The 13,210-nt window shown below is 31.3% G+C and overlaps 2 protein-coding genes across 3 annotated transcripts in view; both read left to right on the plus strand.

The window, feature by feature from the left end:
- The window catches only part of LOC18040202 (coiled-coil domain-containing protein SCD2), a 9,652-nt gene extending 8,676 nt beyond the window's left edge, over window positions 1-976 (plus strand). The window contains exons 20-22 of the mRNA XM_024183776.1: window positions 4-37; window positions 159-285; window positions 677-976. Of these exons, the coding sequence (XP_024039544.1) occupies window positions 4-37; window positions 159-285; window positions 677-789 (274 nt within the window). The 3' untranslated portion in view covers window positions 790-976. The remainder of the gene's footprint in view (window positions 1-3; window positions 38-158; window positions 286-676) is intronic.
- Window positions 977-3,046: 2,070 nt separating this feature from the next.
- Window positions 3,047-5,685, plus strand: LOC18042975 (superoxide dismutase [Cu-Zn]). Of its 2 annotated transcripts, none has more exons than XM_006433062.2 (8): window positions 3,047-3,262; window positions 4,069-4,157; window positions 4,254-4,355; window positions 4,492-4,587; window positions 4,693-4,724; window positions 4,833-4,908; window positions 5,227-5,280; window positions 5,481-5,685. In XM_006433062.2, the coding sequence occupies exons 2-8, from the start codon at window positions 4,082-4,084 to the stop codon at window positions 5,501-5,503; spliced, it is 459 nt and encodes a 152-aa protein (XP_006433125.1). In that variant the 5' UTR covers window positions 3,047-3,262; window positions 4,069-4,081; the 3' UTR covers window positions 5,504-5,685. The 2 variants fall into 2 exon arrangements, with proteins under 2 accessions (XP_006433125.1, XP_024039949.1); XM_024184181.1 differs by lacking the exon at window positions 3,047-3,262 and adding an exon at window positions 3,293-3,316.
- The last annotated feature ends 7,525 nt before the right edge of the window (window positions 5,686-13,210 follow it).

The raw sequence follows: 13,210 nt of genomic DNA on the forward strand, positions 1-13,210 counted from the left end.
GAGTCCAGAGGAGTCTGAAGATACACGGTTTAAGCAGGTAATTGAACAACTTTTGCAGGCATGAAAGCTCTGCGTTGAGTCTCTTGTCTTTTTGAGCCATTCAAAAATGAACATTAAATGTAATCACTTCTTGGATGCTTGCTTATATGCACGTGAAGGCCTGGCTTACATATTTTTGGAGAAGAGCAAAAGACCATGGAGTAGAATCAGACATTGCTGATGATCGATTTGAATTCTGGGTTGTGCATAGCGGCCAGTCTTCCAGCTCACAGGATGCAGTTGATGGTACTCTCCCTTCTCTCATCCCTTCTTCGGTCTTTCCTCATACTGCCCTTCATGCCCAACAACATGCCACTTATCTTTCTGGTTCTCAAACGAAATTTATTTTTCGCATTGTTTCATTACTCAGCATATGAATACATACGCACGCACACACATACAATATGTATTTATTGGCTAAGATGTATGATTCTTCAGATGTCTCGATACAGTAGGCGATAATGAGACATATGTCAGCTGCATTTTTTAGAAAATTTCTTCGCAATTCTAAATGTTTTGAAGTTTTCAGGGTTCAAAGAAGAAACCACAGTTTCATGTAACAAGAGCTTTGTTTATGCCTCATGAATAACCTGTCCTTTAATTTGAAAATATAGTTGAGCTTTTCTCTGATGTACAGTTGAACGAGGCCTAGCAGAGCTCCGGAAGCTTGGTCTCGAGAGCCAGCTGTGGCAAAGATCTCGAAAAGGGCTCGAGGAAGACTTTAAATCACAACTAGAGTATGACTTCTGATAACACAATTGATATTGATTGATATTCAATCTTGAACCCGAAAGGAATCTCTTATCCTCTCTGTTTGTTCAAGTGACAAACATATTCTTTTGACTTGCGAAATTATGAATGGTCTCTGTAGCAGAGTTGAATCAACAACTTACATTTATGCAAAATTATTATCTTGTATAGGCCATTGATTCTGGAAATGAACCCCATTCTATTGGTTAATCATTCTATGTGCTCGTGAATTTTTTAGTCATGAGTTTGTGGGAACTTTCATAGTCAAAATAAGGCTTCATTGTTTTTAAAAATGGGGATATTTTAAAATGAATTTTGTTTGAAAAATAATTTTAGTGAAGTGTTTTTTTCAATGTGGGACAGATCTCAAAAGTGTTTGAATCTTTTTCAGCTGCCACAAAAATTGCATATTCTATGACTAACCGGCAAAAAGAGAATCAAATATTTTTTTAGTTTCTTTCACTTTCCTTTTTGGTATGCAATTGAATATTAATTTGCATAAGATCGTGCGCCTGCTGTGCTGAATAGTGCGTAATTTAAGAGAAGTTGATGTGCGGATTAAGATCGTGATAAGAGTTATATTGAATTTTTAAAGATTTTATATTACTTAATCTTTAATATTAGTATTTAATTATTTTTTATTTTTAAATTTATTAACATATTAATATTATTTGAAAGAAAATTAGATTATAAAAAAAATCCAATTTTAAATTTAAAAAAAAAATTAATAACTTAAGTAAATTTTATTCAAATGAAGATCAGATTATAAGAAAATCCTATTATCATAACTCAGATATTGCATTTGAATCTCACTACTATGCCTGCTTATTAATTAAATAAAAATTGAAAAGACAGAGAGAAGTGAGTGGTTACACATGTATGATCGATTAATTAATACCCCATCCAAATGGGTAGCCAATAAATTGCTTTCACGTTTTGTTGGCAGGTATAAATATCTCGATGACTTCAAAAATTTATGAGCATGGTGACCAATTTGAATATTTTAAAAAGTTCGTTAAATCGACACCAGCGGATCAGAATCAGATCGTGATTTTACGACAATAATTATTTAATATGTAATCGTGGGGAACACGAAGATTCCAATGCCAGACAACATTTTCAATTTTTCATCAAGTTAGTTTGGGATTGTTTCAAATTTGACTCAAAACAAAATTTTATTAAAATAGATTTAGACAAATAGGGAAGGAATCTCATTGGGTGATAAAATGATTCAAAATCCAATTTAATTTTTGTCAGCTGAGTCTACTTCTTCATGCTGTGGTGTTAGGGTAAGCTTTCTCCACAACGTGAATTTTTTTAATTTGTGCTCATTGTTACTCAAGTAAAAGGGTGGTCTTAATAAATTAATAATTGTTTTATTCGATATACAATTATAATGTAATATTTTGAAACAAAAGTATATAACATGTCAATGGAGTCCGTGTATTAAAATTTTGAATTAATTGGATTAACGCATCTCTAATAAAAATTTGTGAAAATGAAGTAAATTCAAAAAAGAAAAAAAAAAGCCGGTCATTAGGTTATACTCACATTAAATTTCTTTGATACAAAAAAAAAATCATCACATTAAAGCAAAAGTTAATGTAAATTAACGGTGAAAGATGACACCCTATAATTTGACGAAACAATCAGGAAGATCCTTCGTTTTCATAAACTATATATATAAATATAGGATTTTGCTAAGTCACAATTGCTTAAACTTAAAGCTGCTTCAAAAATCATATAGATCCCACCACTTATTCTCACGGTTTGCGTGATTTTAAAGATGCTACAATTTACAGCACCTGTAGCTTACCAACTCACACACACATACATAATACATATAAAAATATATTAAAACAAAAGTTTAAGTAAATCAACGATAAAAAATGACACTGCATAATTTGATGAAACAATCATAAAGATTCTTCGCTTTCATAAATAATCACACTCATATACTTTTTTTCTTTTATATACGGAAACTCACTTGTTGAACGAACCCTGAGTATTTTCATGGTTATATCTAAATGCAAAGGGAAATACGGGTGACTTCTAAAATTAAGGAATTGAAATTTCATTTTTTTTTTAAAAAAAAAAAGTCAATTTTTGACTCTATTTAACGATGTTTTTTTTTGAAAAAAAAAAAAATTCTTTAAGCCCAAGCCCAGACTTTAAAAAAAAACCCATTTTAAAGCCCACAAACAAACGAAACAGTAAAAAGCAAATATTGTCACCAATTAACAGCAAACACGGGGTAGGTGAAGAAGGTGAAGCCTAGAACATTACATCAACGCTTGCGGTGTTCTTCACTCGCTGCTGTTCACACACACAACCCACACTCTTATAAAGTTAGTCAAACTCCATAAATCCATCAATATCCACACCCACACACACACTCTCTCTCTCTCTCTCTCACTCCCTCTTTCTCTCTACAAGCCCTCTTCATTTTCCTCCCTCCAAGGGGTGTTCTGAGGTACTACCGTTCGTCTCCTTTCTCTTATGTTACTTTTGATCCGAACAAAGATCAGTATGGCTTCTTGATGATGTATTTGTGTTGACTTGTTATTGATCACCGAGTGTCTTTTTTTTTTTTTTTTCCCTCTCTAATGTTTTTTGCTAGAAGATCAGAACTTGACTGTTAGATTTGATTGTCTTGTTGTTTCTGTTCCTGGGTTTACCTCTTTATTCACAGATCTCATTGATTTTTAGCTCAAGATGAGTGGTTAACAACTGATGATGACTTTAAACGTTTTTCTTACTTTTATAAGAGAGAGAAAAAAAAAAGAAACCCCTTTTAACCGTGTAGTGTTTTATAATAAAAATGGGAAGATTAATTTCTCACTGAATTAATGGGCTTGTGGTGAAAAATTACTCTCTGACTTATAGCTTAATTTTTTGGTGGGAGTTAACTGCTACTCAAGATTTGGTGGAAATTTTTTCATGTGCTTGTAGCTTTTTATTACTATTATTATGGTTTCACCCTTGTTTGGTGTCTTTCGTTATGTTTTTTCAAGGACACTTTTCGGTGAAAATAATTTGTCTTTTTTAAAAAAAAAAAATGTTTAAAGTTTGTGCCTTAGCCTTATGCTTCTGATTAGGCTGAAATTATATGTTATAATTTAACTGATTCCTTTTTTCCTTTTTCTTGTTAATTCTTCTGTTTTTGGCAACAGTTATTATTGTGTTTTTCGTTCTGCTGGCCTTGTTTCTATGTTTGTTGGAAGTTTGCAATTTTTATCCTCTGATGGTTCACTCAATGTGATATTTTGTGCTGCTCAGATCACACAGCACAATGGTGAAAGCAGTTGCAGTTCTTGGTGGAACTGAGGGTGTCAAGGGAACTGTTTCCTTTTCCCAGGAAGGAGATGGTATTTTATTCAGTAATTAGTTAGTCGGTTCTGATACTAGTTGCTCTTAAATCCTGTCTAAAGTAATTTTTTTGGGGCCTTTTTTCCCCCCTACAGGTCCAACAACTGTATCAGGAAGCCTCTCTGGTCTCAAGCCTGGTCCTCATGGATTCCATGTTCATGCTCTTGGAGACACAACAAATGGTTGCATGTCTACCGGTATATATAGCCCCTTGACTATGAGTATTTCAATTATGTATATCTAATAAGTTGGGGGAAAGCCCTGGAGGGGGAAAAAATCTCTTTCATGTCTTAAAATTTGCTATTAATTTATCACTTGCTGTTCTTCTTTCAGGACCCCACTTTAACCCTGCTGGAAAAGAACATGGACCTCCAGAGGATGAGAATCGTCATGCTGGTGACTTAGGAAATGTCAATGTTGGTGATGATGGTATGTAAATGTTGCGCATATTGTCATGTTGACTAATTAGTTGTTTGTGGTGTGCGATATTTGTCAAAGTCATTAACACTTTTATGGTTTATACATCTGATTCAGGTACTGCTACTTTTACAGTTGTTGACAATCAGGTACTCTTTTAATCTTCTTGTCATTTAGGCTTTGTTATGTTTCTCTTTATATGTTCACGGACCCAACTCCAATGAACTCATCTCTATACTGTTATATACCTTTTGCAGATTCCTCTTTCTGGACCAAATTCCATTATTGGAAGGGCTGTTGTAGTCCACGCAGATCCCGATGATCTTGGCAAGGGTAATATAAATGTTTTCAACTTCAGGACTCTTTTTTTCCCCAAGCTGAATATACTTGGATGCTGCTTTGTTTACATTCAATTAAACTGAAGTTGAAGGAAATGATTTGAAATCTTGATGAAGTGTTAAACTCTTTCAATCATGTTATCTAATGTATAGGTTGAGTAAGCTATAACAATGATATATTAAAATTTGAAGTCAAAGTTTGGTGTACTATGAATCATGTTCTCCCTAAGCAATACTTAATTTAGTCATAGAGATGTATTTTTTTTTTTAAACTCTTGTTTACAATTTATTTATGAATGTTCATCTCCCTCAGGCGGTCATGAGCTGAGCAAAACCACTGGAAATGCTGGTGGCAGAGTAGCTTGCGGTAAGTTTGTTAACTTAATCATTCCCATTAGGGTTCCTCTGCTGTAATTTTGCATATTCGTATTTACTCAAGTGTTCCTTCATCGGCAGTGTTTTGCTTGCAGACACAGGTCCATTATTTCATGTGGTTTGAGATGTTTTGAACTAGTAATTAGTGATCATTAATTTTTCTTTTTTTCTTTTTTTTTGGGGTCTTTGCAGGCATCATTGGCCTCCAAGGATGAAGCCGCATCTCATCGGACAATAATAAATTCATTTGATATGATGTTTTGAGTGCATTATAGTCCATATATGCTTGAGTGTGACTTTTCAAGACTATGATCTTGAATAAGAGAAATCTAAAACTTTGTTGTGTATGTTGAATGGTTTTCGTATAATCTCCATCTTTACATTTTCATTTAGTTTATCCTCAGCTTTTGCTCAGTGTTTAACTTTCGCTTTCCTCTGGAATACCTGTAATCTTAATGCAATGTTTTAACGTAGTAGCTCACAACCTACGTCGCATCATGATTTGTACGAGGATCATTCATAAGTGACTACACAATTTTGTGAATAGCATTAGTTGTCATACATATTTTAGTTCATCTTTTTGGAGGAGAATCCCCGTCCATGTACATGTATCGTTACTAAAACCAACTTAACAGTCACGAAAAGCCTTGGATATGACCTTCAGCCAGAACTTTTCCGATTTGGGTAGTAGCATGCTTCCAATTCCAAAGGAAAATAACAGGAGAAACAATTGTATATATGAAGTTGATGACGGATAAAAGAAGGCAAAACCCAGCACCATATTTTGTGTACAAGTAACAGAGAACTAGTGGGAGGATCATGACATTGCGATTTACTATGAATATCACATTATCTGCATTGCGACAACTCATTGTTGTAGACTTATAGGTTGGCAAGATGCCAAAAGGGGCTTATTTGGTTTCAAGGAAAATTTGCAACTGGCAAACGAAGACCAAGCTCGAAGCTTCTCAAGATCGTCCTTAAAAGGCAAATCAAGCTGTTTTCTGAGGTTGGTAGCTCTCTCAACTGCGACATAAGTGATTAATTAATGCAATTATATCAAATCAAATGATGTCGCCAAGAGAGGAGAAACACGCGGCAATTGAAATTTTCACATCTAAAATGGAGTCAAGTTTTAGATTTGTCCGACCCGAGCCCACCCATCTAAAGGCCAGTTTATGGATTTCAATTATGGATTCGTAAGCTTCTTGTAAGTAAGTGAATTTATACAAAGGTAATTTTGACATTCAATGGGTTTCTTTACAAAATAACGGATTTTAAAAATTTGAGTGGGGAATTCATATCAACACCCTCTATTGATTTCTTGTACCATTACGTCGCGTGCCGCTTTGGGCATGTTTGCCGCGCGGGTTTATGAGGGGCTGCACTGGTCTATATAATTTTTGAAAATAGTGCGGCAATCAAAGTGTAAATGAGACCCCCAACCCCCTGCGTGTCTAGTTTGTACATGCCATTTTTTATTTTAATTATTTATTTAATATTAACTATTATATTCAATACAAATCAAATAGTATATTTCTGTAATATATTAATTTATGTTTATATGATAAATAAGAAAAGATGCTGAAGTCCGCTCCAAATAATTATATTTTTATTAATAAATCTAAATGATCAATTAATTTTATATTAAGATATTTATTTAATTCATATAGTATTTATTTAATATAAATAAATAATAACTATCTAATATTATTTAATAATATTAAAATATACAATGTAGTCAATATTCTACTAAATATAATACTGTATTACTTAATACATTTTTACATAATACAACCCATTACAATTTAGTACCGTCCAATACAATGAACACGCCAAGCGCATCCTGTGCTCCACATTTCCAAATCTTTTTCAGTCACTCACTCCTGTAGAAGCTTCTTGTAAGTTTGTGAATTGACCCATTCAATTTGGAGAAAAATTTTTGTTTCCCCCCCCCCCCCCCCCCCCCACCCATATAAACGGCCCTGCTTTGTCGGGTACGTGTCTCTTTTAAAGCCGTCAGCCAACTTTGGTAAAAAACAAACAATTGGTTACATTAAAGGGAAGGGTTATTTATAATTTAAAAATTATTTTGAACATTCATTTTTAATAAAAAAATTTATTATAAAAATATCATTTATTTGAAGTTACTATTAAGATAATTTATTATGAGTCAAATAATATAATTACTTTGAACACCCATATAACACACTCGTTATTGAATCTATAATTCTTTTGCTTCAAGTCTTGAAAATTTTATTTCCAAGAATAAAACTTATTTGAACAATAAATAAATCGATAATTTGAAATATTTTAACTACAAGATTTGCGAGACTGTTTTGATTTTTCAAAATGTTGAATTAAATTAAAATATTGTCAAGATGTTCATATAGTCTTTTGATTATTATAAAAAAAAAACCAAAATTGGAGGAGGGAGAGGAAACGGAAATTAAAGCCAAATAAACTGCTAATAAACTGCTGCATCCAGTCACAGCATAATTAAAATTGTGTTAAAGAATTTATTTACAACTTGACGTGATTCTATTTGTTGTAAGTATATACTAAATTTTTTATTTTTCATTTTGTTGTTCTTAATAATTTTTTTGTTGTTTTTAGTAAGTTAATTTAAATGGTTTAAATTAAGATTTTTTTTTTTATATTTCAATGAGTGTACAAAGTAAAATTAAATTTTTAAATTTAATAGATAAGTATACAGAGAGAATGTTCAAAATAAATCCATCCCTTATTAAAATGTATGGAGATGATAAAGAGAATCTCATTGGGCGGTAAAATGATTCAAAATTCAATCCTACATTTTTGTTTTTTTTTTTGTTTTTAAACTGAGTCTATTTTCTATTGCCATATCTTTATCGATTCCTGCTAGTTGCCATGTGGGTTAAAATCTCCATCAAAGTGAATTTTCAAGTTATGCTTATTATCGTTACTCAAGTAAAAGGGTGTTCCCAATAAATGAATAATTGTTAATTCGATATACAATCATGATAAATATTGCAAAACACAAGTATATGACATATTCAACGGAATCTATATATATAAATTTGAATTAATTGGATCAGGTCGTGGGCATCTCTAATAAAAATTTTATTGAAAAAGTAGTAAACTTAAAAACAAAAAAGGAAAAAGTGGGTCATTTGATTTCACAAAATGGTTACAAAGATTTTTTTTTAAAAAAAATTATCGCACTCACATACCTTTTTTGTGATAGACAAACCCACTTTTTAGACAATCCTTGAAGATTTACATGATAATATCTCAATACAAAGAGAAATGTGTGACAAATTTTAAAATTAAGAAATCTTCGACTTTTCATGACCATTTTATCAAACCATAGAAGAAATTAAATTAAATTTCATCCTTAAAATAATTCAAAAAAAAAAAAGAGTCAATTTTTGAACTCTATATAACTTCATTAAGCCCAAGCCCAAACCCTAGAAAAACCTAATTAAAAGCCCACAGACTTTGTAAAGCAAAATACGGTCAGACCAGTGTGACTCTTAATTTTTTTCTCAGCCCTGTTAATAAATTTAGAGTGGTGCTATTGGCACACCACTTCTTTTCTTAAAAAACCCTATTTCTTGCTGCACCCCAAAATTTATTGATGAATGCAGCGTGATTTTGAAACCCTGGTTTATTTCTGAAATTAACCCCCTTCGTCTTCTTTAACAAATGAACAACCCCTCCCCCCTCCCCCCGCCTGACGGCAACCTCAGCAATTTGTTTTTTAACTAGCAAATACTTTAAATTGAAATTGAAATGAAACCCACAACAGTGTCATCAAGTCATTATGATAATAAAAATAAATACCCTTTAAAAGCAAAAAATAAAAATCTAAACATCTAAGTAATTAAAACTCCATAACAACATCTACTCTTCAGTAGCTGATTCACCTCTTTATTTGTTATCCTTTCTGCAATCCTTTGATCTTGTGATAGATATAAAAAAATATAATTTTTTGTTGATTTTTTGTACTAGTTAACTAGCTCGAATTATATAATTTTTTTTTTAAGTACAAAGAGTAGGAGATTGGATTGAAAACCAGTAGTTGGGGATAAAATTTAAGAGTAGAAAAGAAAAAGTAAATCGATTTATTGTAGATTAAAGCAATAAGATTAGTTTTGAGAAATGAATGAATACAAATAAATAAGTTCTAAATGTAAATATGAAAGATGAGAATTCAAAACCTAAAAAAAGGAAAAAAGGGTAAAGTGATGAGGGTAATTTTGGAATGAATATGTGATTTTTGAGAATTGATGTATATATAAAAATATTTAAGAGGTGCACTCAGAACAGGAGTTTTTTCAGGAACTTAGAGGGGTGCCAATAGCTCTACTCATAAATTTAAGGTGAAGTTATTTGACACACGAAAATATTCTTTTGTACCCATTTTTTAAATAAAATTTTAGTTTATCAATTTCTTCGTGAATGAAAAGATACGCTGCACTCTTTTTAACTCAGTTCACAAGCATGGCAACTTGCAACTTTAACTAGTTGAAACATTATTTTAAATAATGTTTATTATTTTTTGCTTTGCACGTTGCACCTGATAAGCAAGTAATCTTTATACGTTAATGAATTAAAAATTTTATCAAAAGACAAATTTCTAGAGAAATTTCATCTATTGCTCTATCATCCACCTCAACCGTCAGGCAAAATCATGCATCTCTTGTCTCGGTACTTTTGGATATTTTTAATGATGAGAGGAAAAAAGAAAGTAAAAATTGTAAATAAAGGTACTAAGGGAATTGCATGGGATATATTAAGAGAATGAGATTATTTTGAAATTTTTTATGGAGTTAATTGAGAAATGGAGGATAATGAGATAATTTGAGGAGATTAAAAATCACAATTCATTTGGTCACCTTTATCTTCCTCACCAAGCTTTGTTTGTTTGCTATTAATTGACGACCCACCTGCGTTTGCTGTTAATTTGGTACTGCCATTAACTGGTGACGTGGTTTGCTGTTAATCAGAAGATAAAGCCTAGGGCCCTTTCTTGCAGACAGTTGCACCATACTATATTTTTTGTCTGTATTAAATAAATCCTTTTTTGGATGCTGTTTAATGTAATAGATGGACTTAATTATTGGATAAATTGGACTGCCACCAGTAACCTTTTGAGCGGGTTGCAATTAATTGATTTCATCTTTTTCATTTTCGTCTTTTAAGTTTGTATTATACTACAACTATTAACCTTTTGAGCAGTTGAAATTAGAGGTCAGGCTGCAATACACCACTGTATCTCATACTACCTGTTTTTATATTTTTAATTAATTTTATAATTTTTATGTTTTTAATTAATTTTATAACCGGCCACCAGTTATCCCTTATTTTAATTGGTTATTGTGAACATTATTAAAGGTAAATATCACACAGCTACACTCAGTTTAAGTATATAACAAAATAATCAATTTAAATTATGGAACTATCAAATACCACCTTAACTTCACCATGAAAATATATTTTAAAAAGTAAGACTTATATTTTTTTTTTCCCTCAAAATATGGAACTTATTACTACTCAGAATATTTCCTTATTTAAATATAAGTAAATAAACATAATTATAAATTATTAAATATTTTTTATTATATTTATAAATTTAATAATTTTTTGCATAAAAATTTATCATATTATTTTATTGATTTGGCAATAGGTCAATGCAATCTGAATATTTAGATTAATAATTAATCATATTTATTTTTGAATATTTGAGGGAATTAATTAACTATTAAGGCTGTTGTGGCCAATGCATGTCATGTTATAAGACCCACTCGCTTTTTATTTTTAACTATTAAGGCTGTTGTGGCCTACAAATGCTATAAAACCTGACTGTTTTATTGTTATAAACATGTTCCATTACAATTCTATTGTAATGAAACTTTCTTTTCCCCTCTTTTTGGCACTTTTATAGCAGGGCCAATCTGTAGAACAGACAAATGAAAGGCACAATGCTTATCTTGACTGTCTTTGCTTCCTTCTGGCTTCACGTTGGTGTTGCAGGCTTGCAGCTCTCCACAGTAAGCATGTTTTGTTTATTTTTTCCTTTCACCAAATCAATAAAATATCTTTATTATAAGATCAATTTTAAGAAAATTTATGTTTTTGTGATGATAATTGTGTGATTGATTAGAGATTGTGTGTTTTGGATTCTATCTCATGGATAAAGTTGGATTATGTTTAGAATTGGAATAATGTGTTCATGCATTGGGACGTAGCCAGGATTTTGATCGAGCCGGGGCACATTTAAAATCAAATACGACTCGAATGCGCGATTGTTCGTGTGATAAGTCCTCATTTGGGAAACTGTATTGTGGGCCCCATAAACTCCAAATGGGAGCTTGCCGCATGTACAATTGTGCTCCTTATAGAGTGCGTCTGTATGCATATAATTGAAATCCTATTTAAAGTATAATACATTTCTAAAAATTTAGATATAATATATAACATTACAACTATAATATTCATTGATAATAAATTTACTTATTACAATGGCTCTCCGTGAAAACTCTTCAATGGGATTTTATGGGTTGAAAATAATGCATTATCAATATAAACAAAAATATATTTTTCAATATACAAGACTAGGTTATAACTTAATTTGCTCTTAAAATATTTTAATAATAAAAAAATATTCATATATTGCAACACACAGAGCAAATATGAAATGCATGATAAAATTATAAATTTTAGAACTAGACAAAAGATTAATTAGAAAATTAAAAATTAGAATTAGGTAGACTTACAACTTATGGTTCAGTGTTGGAAGACTAAATAATTAATTTTACTTGAATAAAAAATAAAAAGATTAAAGACTGGTCCATTAACCATTATACTAATATTTTGTTATGATTGTTTTTTTATTTTAATACTTGTTCTCGTGTCTTTAATCAAGTTTCAGGAAATGTTAATAACTAATTAAATTATTTATAATTAGAAATTTAAACTAGGGACAGTATGAAATATTTTAAAATTATTGAAGTTAATTTCAAATTTTACAATTCAGCTGGGACATTTTTCATAAATAACAAATATAATACAATTTTTTAGTATAATTATAAAAAAAAAATTTAAAAGCCAGCTGGGGCCTGTGCCCCACCTCGTCCCTTGTTGTCTCCGTATGCACGAATGATGTTTGGTGAAATTTGTATAAGATTGATTCAATTATATATGTTTTTTATACTGAATTAAGTAAAGTGAAAATTTTATCAACGGTTGATTTCTGTTATGCAGGTGCTGTTTTTACTGCTATTTATGCAGAAACACAGCACCTCAAAATTTTCAGGTGCTGCTTAGTAGCTGTTATGCAACTTAAACAGCACTTGGAAATTCCAGCTACTAGTTTTACTGCTGTGTTATATAAAATGTCAGTGTGTTGCGTAATTGCTGCTATGCAGCAAAAACAGCACCTAGAAATTCTAGGTACTGTTTAACTACGGTTATGCAATAAAAACTATACTTGAAAGTTTTCAGGTGTTGTTTTACTGTAGTTTATGAAGGACAACAGCACCTGGAAACTTCTAGTGTAGTTTATCTGTTGTTTATGTAGACAAATAGCACCTGGAAGTTTGTAAGTGATATTTTACTACTGTTTATGTAGAAAAAAAAAGTATCTAAAAGTTTTCTGATGTCGTTTAGTTATTATTATGTGGCAAAAACAACAGGTGGAACTTTTCAAGGGGTGTTCTACTGCTACTTTGTAGTTAAAACTACACTTGAAAAATTTGGGTGCTGTTTTGCTATAATTTTGCTGCTAAAAGTACACTTGAAAAGTTTCATGTGTTGTTTAGATACTGTTTTGAATCTTCTTTAGTTCTTTTCTCTTATGTCTATACTTGATCCTTTTTTTTTCTCTTTCGTAATATGCACGTACAATTTTTGCAGGGTAGTATCCAAGCACCCTGTTA

This window comes from Citrus clementina, unplaced genomic scaffold (genome assembly GCF_000493195.1).
Source record: "Citrus clementina cultivar Clemenules unplaced genomic scaffold, Citrus_clementina_v1.0 scaffold_5, whole genome shotgun sequence".
In the NCBI taxonomy this organism is placed as follows: Eukaryota; Viridiplantae; Streptophyta; class Magnoliopsida; order Sapindales; family Rutaceae; genus Citrus; species Citrus x clementina.